The 13,834-nt window shown below is 40.0% G+C and overlaps 1 protein-coding gene across 1 annotated transcript in view; it reads right to left on the minus strand.

Annotated features, from left to right (window-relative positions):
- The window catches only part of SHTN1 (shootin 1), a 59,233-nt gene that overhangs the window by 41,439 nt on the left and 3,960 nt on the right, over positions 1–13,834 (minus strand). Inside the window, exons 2-3 of the mRNA XM_030453232.1 lie at positions 8,453–8,505; positions 648–708 (exon numbers count right to left, since the gene is read on the minus strand). Of these exons, the coding sequence (XP_030309092.1) occupies positions 648–708; positions 8,453–8,505 (114 nt within the window). The remainder of the gene's footprint in view (positions 1–647; positions 709–8,452; positions 8,506–13,834) is intronic.

Raw genomic sequence — 13,834 nt, forward strand, 5'->3', positions numbered from 1 at the left:
TTCCTTCTCCTGCATTAACTTCATCCACATTTCTGATGCTTGGCTGTGCAGTTCACCCCACTGGCACAAACCAGAATCCTACTGTAATTGTCTCTTCTATTCCACTAGGATACTTCCACTCCCATTAGATGTGCTTTGTTGCTTCCAGACACCATACAGCTTCAATAGAACCATGACTATAAAAGTGTAAAACTCAATATTGACATCCTCACAGCCCAGACAAGAGAGAACTTGCCCTAAAAATTGTAAAGAGACATCAGTTCATCATAAAAACCTTCACTGGTGTGTCCATGCTTAAAGTAATTTTAGTTCTTTATGAAAAACTTACCATTATTACTAATCTCAGGAATAGGGTCAAACCCCCCTCACCCCAAGCATATATCATTCCAAAAAATCACTTGCAAAATCCAGGTGAGACAGAGCTACATTTTATCACTGCATTTTCACCACTTTGCACCTTCAGTATCAGGTACCTGTGTCAGTATATATAAATGCTGCCACAGCAGAATTAACTCCTTAAGCAAGGCTCTGAAGGCAAAACAGCAAGTGGACTCAGATGTCAGCATCTTTAGCACTGCTGCAGAGTATGCAGCCAGATGTTCATAGCTCTCTATTCCAAAAAATTCCCAGTAACATTGCCAACTTACTTTTCTGAAATTCCTCCAGTTTTTTGACAGCCTCATCTCGTTCCTGCTTGATTTTGTCACACTGTGGAAGACAAAATTGAAATGAAACACTGATCCCAGCTATTTAATTAGCAGTCAGTCACAACATGCAAAATCAACAAAGATCAATTGCCCACACAATGGAGCACAGATAATGATCAAAGCTTCTTTTCTTTTTGGTCTCACTCATGCAAGATCAAAGGATATGTAAATGTCAATTTTTACTATATGTAAAACAATTCATTACCCTGAGTATTTTCTAATCAAACTGCCACATTGTTCTTGATTTTACATTCCAATTCAGTGATGCTCTGAATATATTTTAGAAGAGTGTTACCCAAAACTGATGTAAATGGTCATCTATGTTTGACACAGCAGTAAAAGCAAGACCTTGAATGTCAAGAACATTCTAGTTCTATGTTCATTCTAGTTCTACCTTCAAAACATTCTAGTTTCTTTAACACAAATAGACTTGGAAGAGAAGCCTACATTTCTGTACCTACCACATGCATGGAAGAGCTCAAAGCCAATGAACAGGGACATGCTGTTCAGTTTCATAACACCATGAGCAAAGTCTCAGCCCTGAAGAGGGGAAGGCACCCATTTTCATGCTTTGAGGCTTTCCCATCATCTCAATTTTATTAATTTTGGGGTTAATGCTCATACTGCATAGGGCTGCAATCACTGACCTTATGATGGAAGGGTTTCTTCAAAGAGAGAGAATAAAAAAGACATAAAATAGATTTCTCTAAGAAAACCCCTGCTATAAGCAAATGAAAGAACTCAAAGAAATGAGTAAACTTCACAAGAAAGGCAGCCAGTGATCAACCCCACTGTGAAAAACACATGACTTGGGGGGAAGTATGACTGGCACACAATGTGTCTAAAACACACACTATGTACCAGACATCCTTCCTCACACACTGCTGTCTACATTCACAGTAATAAATCAAAGGTCATGAGTAAACTTCTGGAAGAGATCTGTGTGACCAAGCTCCTTACAGAGTAACTGCAATGACAGGGTTGCCAGTCATTGGAACAGAATTGGGGGAAAAAAAAAAAAAATAGCCCTGAAATGATTTTGCTCAATTTTCAGTTTTTCCACATGAGGACCCACTTTGAGTTAGCTGGGAAAGGAGCCTGCTGTTAAGTAACAAGAAGGGAGAGAGTCCAATTAAAATGCAGCCTAATTCCAGAGTGCCCTTCTATCAGCTCCAGAGACCTTGGATGAGGCTCAAAGAAGGATATTCTTCTCTTGGGCAGGGAGAGGACTTCATTGATGTCACCTCAGGGTGAAAGGCTTTGGAAGATGCTGCTGATGCCTATCTGAGGGAGCAAAAGGAGCTGAACCCAACGAGCAATGTCTCTTCTCATGGCAGTGGGGTGAGATGAGGCAAGGGGCAGTGGCTGAGCAGGGGGGACAGGTGAGGCATCAGCTGCTGTCAAGGTCTGGGAAACAAGGAAAAGCTGCAGAAGGAGCAAGAGGTACTGGGCAAGGACTCCCCAGTTCATGTCCCTGTTCCCAAAGAAGCTGTTCAGAGAATCTTCCACAAGAGAGGTGGGGAAGGGAAATCTGTGACTCAATCTCCCTGCCCTCCCTCTCAGATCTCTCAGCAGAAACATGCCTTACCTTGCCAGCAGAAGCACAGCCTAGGGAAGAAGGCAGTAAAAGAGGTGGAAGGGAAGCAGTTCTGGTTGTTGCTGCAGAGCACAGCTCCCCGGCAAAGGGAGGATGGGTGCGAGCTGCTGCCTCTTTGTATTAGACAAGAGAGACTCTGTAACCACTGGAATACTTCACCCACGGATTCCTCTGCATGCTGCAAGCTTTCAGCCCACTGCACATCAAGCCAGCAAGTGCTTTTAGTGCTGGGTTTTAGAGATCAGCATTTGTAGGGATCTGGAATCTATTGCCTGTGCAAGTCAACAAGAAAATTCCCTACTGATGGCAACTTTGATGTAAGGGATGATTCCCTATCCCAATCAGAGGAAAAACTCTCTGGAAATCCTCCAGCAACACTCAGCGAGGAGTAACAGCTTTCCCTGTGGCAGGGGAAGTTAAATGCCCTGTTCCACTTCACCATGAGAGCTATTTTAGAGGAAGCTCCATTTGGACCACAGCAAGCTGACTGTTCTCCTGATGGTTCCACGGGTTTCTCTGCAGGCTTGGGGCTCTGCAGAGCAATTCCTGCTCTCCCAGCTGCAGTTTTTTTGAATATTTTCCTTTGACTGCTACCCTGCCTCAGAATGAAAGAGCAGGAAGAAAAGGAGAGTGGGAGATCTTTGCTCTTGCTGAAATGATCAACTGAAAGCACTTTGCCTTTTGTCTTGCAATCAGACCTATTCCAAAAAAAAAAAAAAAAGAAAAAGAAAAAAAAATTATCTCCAATCTCCAATTTAGCTAAAAACCAAGAAACAAAAAAGTCGAGATTGCCTTTAACTACTTCCACTATTTCAAATTAGAAGCTTAATTACTTTGTGTTAATATTTTGTTTGTTAACTTTCATAACAAAACCACTGTCACCCCTTAAAATAAACTGACTTCCCTTTTAAAATAGGGAAGTTCAAAAAAAATATTAAAATTTACAAGTGCTAACTGCTCTCAAAAAGCTGCATGGAAGACTTCAAAATTCACTACCAACTCATTTTTCAAAATAGCAATTTGAGGCATAAACAGTAGAATTGGTAATGGTCAGAAATATCACTAATTCTCAGTTGGTCAATAGCATAATATTACTTAAAAAAAAAATCTACTGCTCACTTTTCACATTCAAGCACAAGCAATTGTTGAGAAGAAACAGCTTTCCAGTATTTACTAAGCTGCCACTTGTCAGCATTGACAGATAGCTCCATACTCAGGAGTACCTTCAAATGAAAAACAAAACAATGAGAATGAAAATAATAACAAAAAAAGCCCAAAATCCAAAACCACACACCAAACAAAAAAATCAAAAGCCCAAACAAACAAAAATCAAAACAAAAATCAATCCAAAAAACTTCTGGATTGTCAGTCAATTTTAATTTTTAACTTTCTTCTGTTAAGAGTTCCAGCTTTTCTGCAAGGGAAAATAATGATTTATACCATTTTATTTACTATGCTTTTAATCTAATTTTTATAGCACCATTATCCCAATAAAAAAACCAAAAGTAATAAACAATAGTCCCAGCCCAGACCTGAACTATATGAGTCAACCATAATTTCTTGCCAATAAAAAGACAGCTCATCTGTATTTTTACAAACAAATGAACAGTTCAGTTTCCAAAAATCTGCTTGTGAGTAACTCCTTTCAATTCTTCACCTTTGCAGGAGCAACACGGGGAGCTCTGCTGATACCACTTCATTTGAGATGTTTCCCTTCCAGGTACAGAAGACACAAGACAATGCCAGCAGGGACTTGGGCTGTGCTTGCAGCCAGAAAACCACCAGGACAGTTCCATGCCACGATGGGAACCTGACACTGGAAAGTCAGTGCACACCCACTCCCACCAGCCTCATGTCCCTTGCCACTAATTCCAGGGAGTCCTGGGTTTCTTGTCTATTCTCTACTAATGCCAACTATTTTGCACATAAGCTCCTACTGACTTCAGTAAAGGGCCTTCAAAGGGCAAAAACAAGGAGGAGATTGTTCAGGCCAGATATTAAGATGCAAGAAGTTTGCAGCAGACATATAGGCACTTAAGCCATTGCTAAGCAACACAAGATACATTCTTCCCTGTTTACACACATTGTGAAATTTATGCAGATTTAATGCTTGTTCTGAAATCATGAGGTTGGTACAGTGCTCAAAAGTATCCTATGACATTTGCTATACCCTGCTTAGAGAAAGGAGCATGTCACCAAGGCAGGGATGCCTTCTCCATTCCCATTTGGTGACAAAACATCATCCACCCTACACATGTGCTTTAGCAGAACAAACACCCTGAATGATGTATCAGAGATACAGGATCACACCTACTATTTTGGAGAGCTGTCTTGCTTTTTTATCCCCCTACTGGCAGCATGACAAAACACTGTCAAACCAGTGTTCAGAGTCATTTCTGCCTGATTAGCAAGTAGTCAAATATTTATTCATGATCTGACTCTGAATACATCAGAACTGCATATTGTTATCTGCAACTGATTGTTAGTGATCTGGTTTTTGGGACTGGTATACAATGAAAAGGATGAACTAAGGGAGGTAATCTGCCAATGTAATTTTTGTAATTAAGTATTTAAAAATACTATTTTAAAAAAAATTCTGCACCAATTTTGTCAGAGACCCCACCAAGAAGTATCCAAATGGGCAGGTTAGCAAGGCAATGAGGAAGAGACACTCAGAGATCTTATATTTTGCTCCTGAGTTTTCAGAATCTTTTTTCAACAAAGTAACCAACATGAAAGTCTATTTACCTTCCAGTCTTACAAAAAATATGGAAGAGAATATTTTTTTAAAAAATTATATCTTAAGTTAGCTGCCCATTATGCACCAAGTTCCTTGTTTCTGATATAACCTTGGATCATTTTCCCATGACATAGCTCATTTTTCAGAGCCATACAAGTGTACTAGTGACTTAGAAAAAAATTCCACTAAGTCAAAAATCACACACACAGAGACTGCTATGTAAATCTGTGTGGTTATTTCCACAGATAACCTGCAAATCTTTTTCTAAAAAAAAAAAACAAATTCCCTCTTCCTCTTCTTGACTAAATGACATGACCACAATTGAGGAAGCCATTTGCTTATCCTCATACTGACAGGCAGTGGCAGAAACTGGAGCAGAAATCACTCACAAACTTCCCAGAGCCACAGGCAGAGACAGCCTGTGCTGAACTTCCTCCAGTACCACCTTTGATCCTGCAAACCATAAACTAAGATACAAAGTTAGAGAGACACTAGTGAGCTGTCAGGATTACCCAGCCCTGCAAAACCAGGAGGAATTGTTAAATGCACCTAGGGCTCCACATTTAACCACTTGAGTCCAAGCACTTAAACAATTAAGCAGGACTGCTTACCCAGGCACACCAATTTGCAGGATGGAAGTGCCTGGATGAGGAATATTTGCATTACTACTGAAAATCCTTCAACCCTGAGCACGTGGTTAACTAATTTGCCCAACTAGGGAGGTAAACCCCTTGCTGAGGGTTGGAGGATTTTCAGTAGTTATGCAAGTATTCAGAAAAACATCACACCAACTTTCAAAAGAAACACACAGGATGTGTGTTTCTTCTTCCCAGTTGCAGGGAAGAAGTCCTGTGAGAGTGTGGGGGAAGGAAGAAAGAGGAGCAGAAGGCAAGAAACCACCTCAGAACACCTTGATTAATCTCCATTTCGGTGACAAGGTTTTGCAGCCCAATAAAAAGCTCCTCATTCCCCTTCCAAGCTAAACAAAGCTTTGTTCAAGAAACACCAAAGTGAGCAGGATTTGGATGCAGGCCAAAGCTGGACAGCCTGGTTTTCATGCAGAGGACAATCCTGGTGCAGAAGTCCCCACACATAATGGAAGCCAGCAATCAGCATGGGCTTGGAAGGGATGGGACAAATTCAAGGAAAAGAGCTGTGGAGAGCAGAAGAAACTGGAACCACATGGAGGTGAGGAATTCCCCAGGCTGCAGGTGGTTTGGAGATGAGAAGAGTAATCTGTGGAGGTGTCATACATGCTGTTCCACTCCTCCCTCTTTGCTGATGTCAGAAAGAGGAAACTGGGTTAGATGGATTCTTGGTCTAATTCATTTTCATTCTCTTTCCGAGCACAGAGGTAAGTACCACAGACTTAGAACAGTAAAAACAGAGGACAGATCTCCTGGGATATGTGAAATCCTGGTGTAGGACAGCAGAATGGGAATGCAGCAACAACAGCAAAAAAGAAAAAGTCACTGGGTAGGACAGAGTGAAGATAGGCACCAAGTTTTCTTCAGTAATGAGAAAGCAGACAATGTCTTCCTGACTGCCTTTAATTTGCAACATTTATAATTACTGGACTAAATATAACCCTTCAGAAATTACTTCAGAAACAGCTAAATTAAACCTACATGTCTTTGCAGCTAAGAGGGATTTGAAAACCACCATGTTTCCTGCACGTTCAGGTCACCAATAACCAGAGAAAGGACAATTTTCTGTTTACAGTAGAGCATAGCACTGACTTCCCTGCCTTCTCTAAAACTGATAAGAGACTCACAGTTTCTTTTGGCAGATATCTGCTAAAAACCTTTTGCACATTGACATGGATTTATGCAACAGAACACTGCCATCAAATCCCTCTGTTCCTGTCAGCTTCCTCACAGACAGGAGGTGTGTTGCATCAACAAAAGTCCTGAGTGGGAAGAGCTACCTCAGCAAACATGCTTGATTTTACTACTAGGAAGACAATGAGGACTCTAGAAAGTGGTCATTATTTCTTACTCCAGTATCTCTGAACATTAAAAAAATGAAGCCTGTGCTAATGTTTCAAGTTCAGCCCATACATTCAAAGCTTCTTTTTAAGTTGGACAGGCACGCAGATTTCACAGAGGAACGTGATGCACTGCAAATCTCTTCTATGCCACAGTGCCATTCTGCAAATTGAGATAAGACATCTTGCTCTCCTATTAAAGAAACATTGGGGGGCTTAAAGGGGATGTCAAAGGGAAAAAGACTTCAGAAATCATATTCCTACATACTGAACTTTCAGAGGGGCTGGGTGAGGGGAAGAGTTTTCGATTTTCTTTTCACGAAGTTCCACTGTGCAAATCAAGTTGTAATAAAACAAGGTTAGGATCCAGGAGAAAGTTTTGTGTTTGAAACCTTCTTTTGTTCCAGGCAGAAAGGGACCTGGGAGTCTGGATCAACAGGAAGCTGAACATGAGCCAGCAGTGTGCCCAGGTAGCCAAGAAAGCCAATGGCATCCTGGCCTGTATCCGGAACAGTGTCGCCAGCAGGTCCAAGGAAGTGATTCTGCCCCTGTACTCAGCTCTGGTGAGGCCACACCTCGAGTTCTGTGTCCAGTTCTGGGCCAGTCAGTTCAGGAAGGATATCGAGGTCCTGAAGCAGGTCCAAAGGAGGGCAACCAGGCTGGTGAAGGGACTTGAGCACAGACCCTATGAGGAGAGGCTGAGGGAGCTGGGGGTGTTGAGCCTGGAGAAGAGAAGGCTCAGGGGAGACCTCATCACTCTCTACAACTCCCTGAAAGGAGGTTGGAGCCAGGGGGGGGTTGGCCTCTTTTGCCAAACGACTTTCAACAAGACAAGAGGGCATGGTCTTAAGTTGTGCCAGGGGAGGTTTAGGTTGGAGATTAGAAAGAATTTCTTTACAGAGAGAGTGATCAAGCATTGGAATGGGCTGCCCACTGAAGTAGTGGATTCTCCATCCCTGGAGATATTTAAAAAGAGACTGGATGTGGCACTCAGTGCCATGGTCTAGCAACCGCAACGGTGGTTCAAGAGTTGGACTTGATGATCTATGAGGTCCCTTCCAACCCAGCCAATTCTATGATTCTATGACTCTATGATAAGTTTTCCCAAAAACATCTAAACACTTGAGTTGGTCTATGCTCACACTGTAACCATATGCAAACTGGGTATAGCAGCAGTCATTCAATATATACATTTATTTAGAGCAATGTTTCTGGAGTGGGATAGCTGGAATAGCTGCTGGAAGTTGATTGATATATATAGGGAGTCCTTAATACATGCAGGCATGCAAGTAGTACTTATGAGTGACACTGTAGTAAGCAACCAGATGAGCTCAGAAAAGCAGCCAACAACCTCCCACATCCAGTAAGGTATTCTGATAGTTAGCATTTCACTATTAAAGAAATAATCAATAGATACAAACCTCCTCTTTCGTTTTCTTATTCTCTGCTCTAAGCTCTTCATATTCACCAATAGCTACACAAGGAAAAAAAAAAACAAAAAAGTTAATATTGCAGCATCTCCTTTACCCAAACCATTGTATTAATTTTAAAGCTCTTCTGGCTATCTACACAGACTTCTTTAATAACATGGGTCATAAACTTCATTAATAGCCTATGGATGAGCTGGATACCCTTTTAGAACAGAAATAATTGGACAGTGGCTAAAAAAGATGGTGACTGCCAAAACAATCAATTTTTGATCAATGGAGAGTTAAGCAACCTTATTGATTGAGTTCAAAAATTACAAGATGAATGTACTGGCTTGCAGTCACCATTTTAAACCCACACTGGCTTAGGTTACAGATCAATGCTAGAAAACATGGTTAATGTAATACCGTTACACATTTGTACTTCTAGAGTAGCTGAGCACTTTAATTTATTTATTGATTTATTAACATATTCTTCCTAAGAGTCTTATGAGATATTTTTGTATGGTTTACTCAAGATTACCCAAAAACTCAGCTATAGGGATCAGCTGGGAAGAGAACCACCTCCAAAATGCTGGAGGTTTCAAACCAGTAACCAATATGCAGGATTTTGAAATGCTGAGGAAGGGAAGAAAGAGAAACATCATAACAGTGTAATGTGTAACTTTACTTGTAAGAGCTTCTTGTTTGAAAAGGTTTAACTATCTAAATCTAGAAAGGGAGAGTAGGTTTTCAGGTTCTACATGCTCAAGTCTTCAGATGTAGGGTACCACATGTCAAGTTTAAAACAAAACCCCAGCCTGTTACCAGCTGAAAACTATTTATTTCTACCCTTAATCCACTTTTAACTATGATGGATTGAAAAGGCACCTGTATGCTACTGCTGCTTCTGTTAGGTACAAGAAAAAAAACAAACAAGAAAAGAGGAAATACTGGGGGCTGGTATGAGATGTGGAGTAAGTTCAATAGCCATCTTAATTTATTCTTGCAGTATGTATCTTAGAGCCTGAAAAGTGTTCCTTTCTAGCAAGGTTTTGTTTCTCTAGGGTTTGGAGGTGCATTCAGCTTTTGTCTAGTGACAATAAAATTTCTATGGTCTCAAAGGCCAAACAGCACATATGAGACACACTGAAAGAATAACAGAAATGAGAAGTTGGGGCAATGAAGGCACACACCTAAGGCAGCAAAATAAAAAGTTTAAGAAGGGCACACAAAATTCACAATGAACTGGAAGCTTAACTGGTAGCTGATTGATTTTTTTTTTTTTTTTTGCATCTGACTGCCTCTCCTTTCCTACCCCCGAGGCCCCTGCCCACCTCCCATACTACAGAAACAGAAAAAACAACAGGTAGGTGAACAGAGATGAAACCACACTGATGCAAGTTGCTCTAAGGGCACCTAAAGCCAAGCAACAGATTTCCTACACAGTTACATAAAAGCTTTGCCTCCTGATCACTCTTCCACTTCTAAGCCACTTCCCTGTTACCTTTAGGACAAATGAAAAGATTTCTAGCATCCAAATGCAAGAAAATTAATTAAAATTGTATTAACAGATACAAGTAAAGCTTCTTCATACTTGAAAACTGCTCATATTTGCTCACATTTAAGGCAAACTCATGCTTGCTACTCAGTACTTTATAAATGTTTGCCAAGAGTAAATACAGATTTGCCCCACCCTTGACAGCTTTCCTCACATGCCACCTGAACAGAGGACTCTGAATCATCAGCCCTTAAGGCACAGACACAAAAACAAGCTACCAAAAAGCAAGGATACAAAACTTACACAATGCTCCAGCAACCCCCAGTAAGGGCTTGCATGCATGAAACTGGGAATTAAAGCTCCTGTTCTGTGTAGCACTTCCCTCTTTCTCTGCAGATGGTAAACCTCCTTTGTCATGGAATGCAAAAACAAAACCATCAGCTACTTCATGCTGCACTCACAGCACCTTTCTTCAGTGCCTTTTTACCTTGCTCACCGTGCCCTTACTGTTGTTACAAAACTAGGAGCTCTTCCTTGGACACAGCTAATGCACAGCAAGGATCTGATGTCTTAAGGTTGCTCTTCATAGCTGGCAACCTCTAGATGATGCTCCCACAGAGATCCCATCATTCAGACTTTTAGGTATGATTTATTAAACACTAAACCTAATGAAGAATGCTGTTTTTATCAGGCCTGGAAACAGAAGCAATAATTTAAAATTACTACACATTTTATGCTGTGTATCAGATTGATGGCAAAGGCAGAAGATTATTTAGAAACTATGAAGTGTGAGGGTGTTTTCTCTCTCTCTCTTTTTTTTTTTTTTTTTTTTTTAATTATGGGATGATACTGGGAAGTTTTTACATCAAGTTTTTCAAGTGTTTAAGTGTTTTATGTACAATGAAGTTATGAGGCCACCTCAGAAAAAGTCAAGAGTCTACATAACCTTCACTGAAGCACTAAAAGGCATAAGGATGGCAATGACCTCTTTGCCAACAGACTACCCTAGAACAATTCATATCAGCAGCACTAGACAATACCTTGCATGTCCCAAATCCCATGCAGATTATTTAGCTGTAAAATCTCTTTGGTAGAATAGGAAGTATCATAAGCATTCATTTATAGATTGACAAGCCAATAAGGACTTCCCTAAACCTTATTTGAGAGCCAGGACCATTTTGTATCCTTTAGCTATGCTCAATGGCACCTGAGCATCTCAAAACATCTCACTGTGACTCATTCAGATTATGCTATTTGTAAATTACCCTATAAAGATATCTCTTTCCAATAAATTGAATAAAACAACCAAAGATGCTTCACTAAATGTGCTACTGAATTCCAGAACTATTATTTTCCCAGAGAAACAACATTGTGGCATACATTGATAGTAAAATATCTTGCTCTCCTCAGTCTCCAGTGAATCCTGAAGAAATATAATAAATATGTATCAGACACCTCCTGAGATACTGCTGCTGTCTGATGCTAATTTAAGTTTATCCTTATCAGAAATATTCCTGATATACAGCAGCATTATATAAACAATGGATACAAATCACAGTTCTGTGATCAGCCTATCTTGATGCAGTCTGAGGGCAACACTACAACTTCACTCATTAAGAAAAAACCTGGGGGAAAAAAAAAAGTGTGGGGAGAAAAGAACAGAATATTTTAGGTTACAGCTCCTAACCCACCCAAAACATATTTCCAGACAACACTGCTCTTACTATAAACCAGTCAAACCACAGAATAGCCAACAGGAGTGAGCACATCATGCTCCTTCATGACCCCACCAAGCTTGTTCACCATCTCCTCACTCCTCAGCTCAGATGGGCAGCAGAGATGCTCCTCTCAACTGTACCAATGCACATTAGCTGTGTTAATTAAGCTTTGTAGTAACTTTGTAGACCAAAGCTCCTTTCATTATGCCTTGGTTTATTGATTTTTAGTTGTAAACCTCCTGAACCTGGATTTGCTAACAGAAGACATGTATTATCTAAATTAGATGGTTTATATATTAGATACTTATTATGGCTAAAAAGCACTTATTAGTAAAACAAGGTCATAAGGTAAAAGTATGTAATGACTATAATTCATACTCAACAACAGAAAATACACCTCCATTTACACAGAGTGAGGTGGTGAGACTTTTTCCTACTCTTTTTATTTAAAAAAAATTCATCAACCTCATTTCTAAAGCATCGAAAAATGCAAATTAACAAAACAACCTGAAAAATGCTACATGTGTATGCTTTAGCATTTACACTGTAAACCAAGGTGGCCTTCAAGGAGATTGAGAGCCCTTCCATGCCAAATCAGTGAGTAATGCCACTTCAGCATTTCAACCCTACTTATTTAAACAAAAAGTAAGCAGAGCTGTCAAGGAAACCGAGTGTCATTCCACTACTTATTCTTCTAGACTACACACCAGGCATGTCTTTCATGGTGCAGGAAAAAGAGCTTACAACACAAGAAATCCTTAGCTCTTCAATGAAAGAAGCTAAAAAAAAAAAAAAATTCTTTCACTAGGTTTGTTTTTTTGTTTGTTTGGGGTTTTTTTGGTTTGGTGTTTTGTTGTGTTTTTTTTTTTTTATAGAGGTAAATTAACACCTGGCTTTTTTGCAGGTACAGATCATATCATTAGAGATATCATATTATTTGTATCATTATAGAGAGAATTATCCCTGATAGTAACCCTGCACCAGAAGCTCTTGTGGGAACGCTGCCATCACTCCCCTCATCTCAGCATATATGGAATAGGAAGAGCCAGGCCAAGTTGTATAAACCACCTCTCAAATAGCAGAGGACTCCCTACAAGCAAAGCATACACAAGACCTTTAAATTGCTGTCAAGAGTAAAACAAAAGTAAAAAAAGGCCTTATTTTTTTTCCTTGTTTCCCATTTTAGGCTCAAAGATACCTTCCACTAAACCCAGGTGATCTGTATGTTGGCTTCAGCAGCAGCACCACACAGATGCAAACTGCTTCTAAGTGATGCCTGGGCAGCATTTTAACATCTCCTGAGCCTGCACCAAAGAGAGATGGAGCTTAAAAAGAAGCACTTATGGGCTTGTGTAAAGGTGATTGTATGGGATGGCATTGTATCAGTTACTTGACACAATTACTCCCAATCTTGAGGCAGGCAGAACATAGGAACACATTATGAAGATTTACACAGCCACACAACCTTTTTTTTTGGTCACGTATCAGTTGCACTAGCCCAGACCTACAAGATTCAGCTACCAAACAGTTCTTTTAAAAAATAAACACATAAAAATCACGTGCCTAAGTACATAGAAGTGTTAAGTACATAAGTGTTAAGTATACATATTGTAAGTCAGATCCAGTCTGTGTTTCCACATGCTTTGATTTTACCCAAACCTGTAGAAATGTGTACAAAGAATTTTTTTAATGAGACCCCAAATTTGCATGCTGCAGCCTTACAGCTTCCTGATTGAGATGATCAAGCCTAACCACTAAAATCACACCAAAGACTTTGCCTTTGCAAGTTTCTGAAAAACAGGTATGCTTCAACACAAGAAACTGAAGTGGGAAACACTTTTAAGCTCTAATGAGTGAAGAAAGCTTTCAAAGACGATGGGTTCTGCTGCAGAATGATGGCTGCTGTGTACAAATACCAACACACAGGTATAAGGGGAAAAAAAGATTAAAAATTTATGTAGCTGATAACTCCAGAGAATGCAGCAGTCAAGCAAGATATGCTACCTTAAACAAAAAAACTCCTCAGGCCATAAAAATTACCCCTCTACCACAACGAAGAATAAATCTGACAAACCACAAAGAGCTTGTCAATAGCATATACTTAAAAAGTACTGCTCTGAGATATTGCTGTCAGATTGGCAGTCTGTTCCTTAGATGATGCATGGTATTACCTTATTC

Source organism: Calypte anna, chromosome 6 (genome assembly GCF_003957555.1).
Source record: "Calypte anna isolate BGI_N300 chromosome 6, bCalAnn1_v1.p, whole genome shotgun sequence".
Classification (NCBI taxonomy): domain Eukaryota; kingdom Metazoa; phylum Chordata; class Aves; order Apodiformes; family Trochilidae; genus Calypte; species Calypte anna.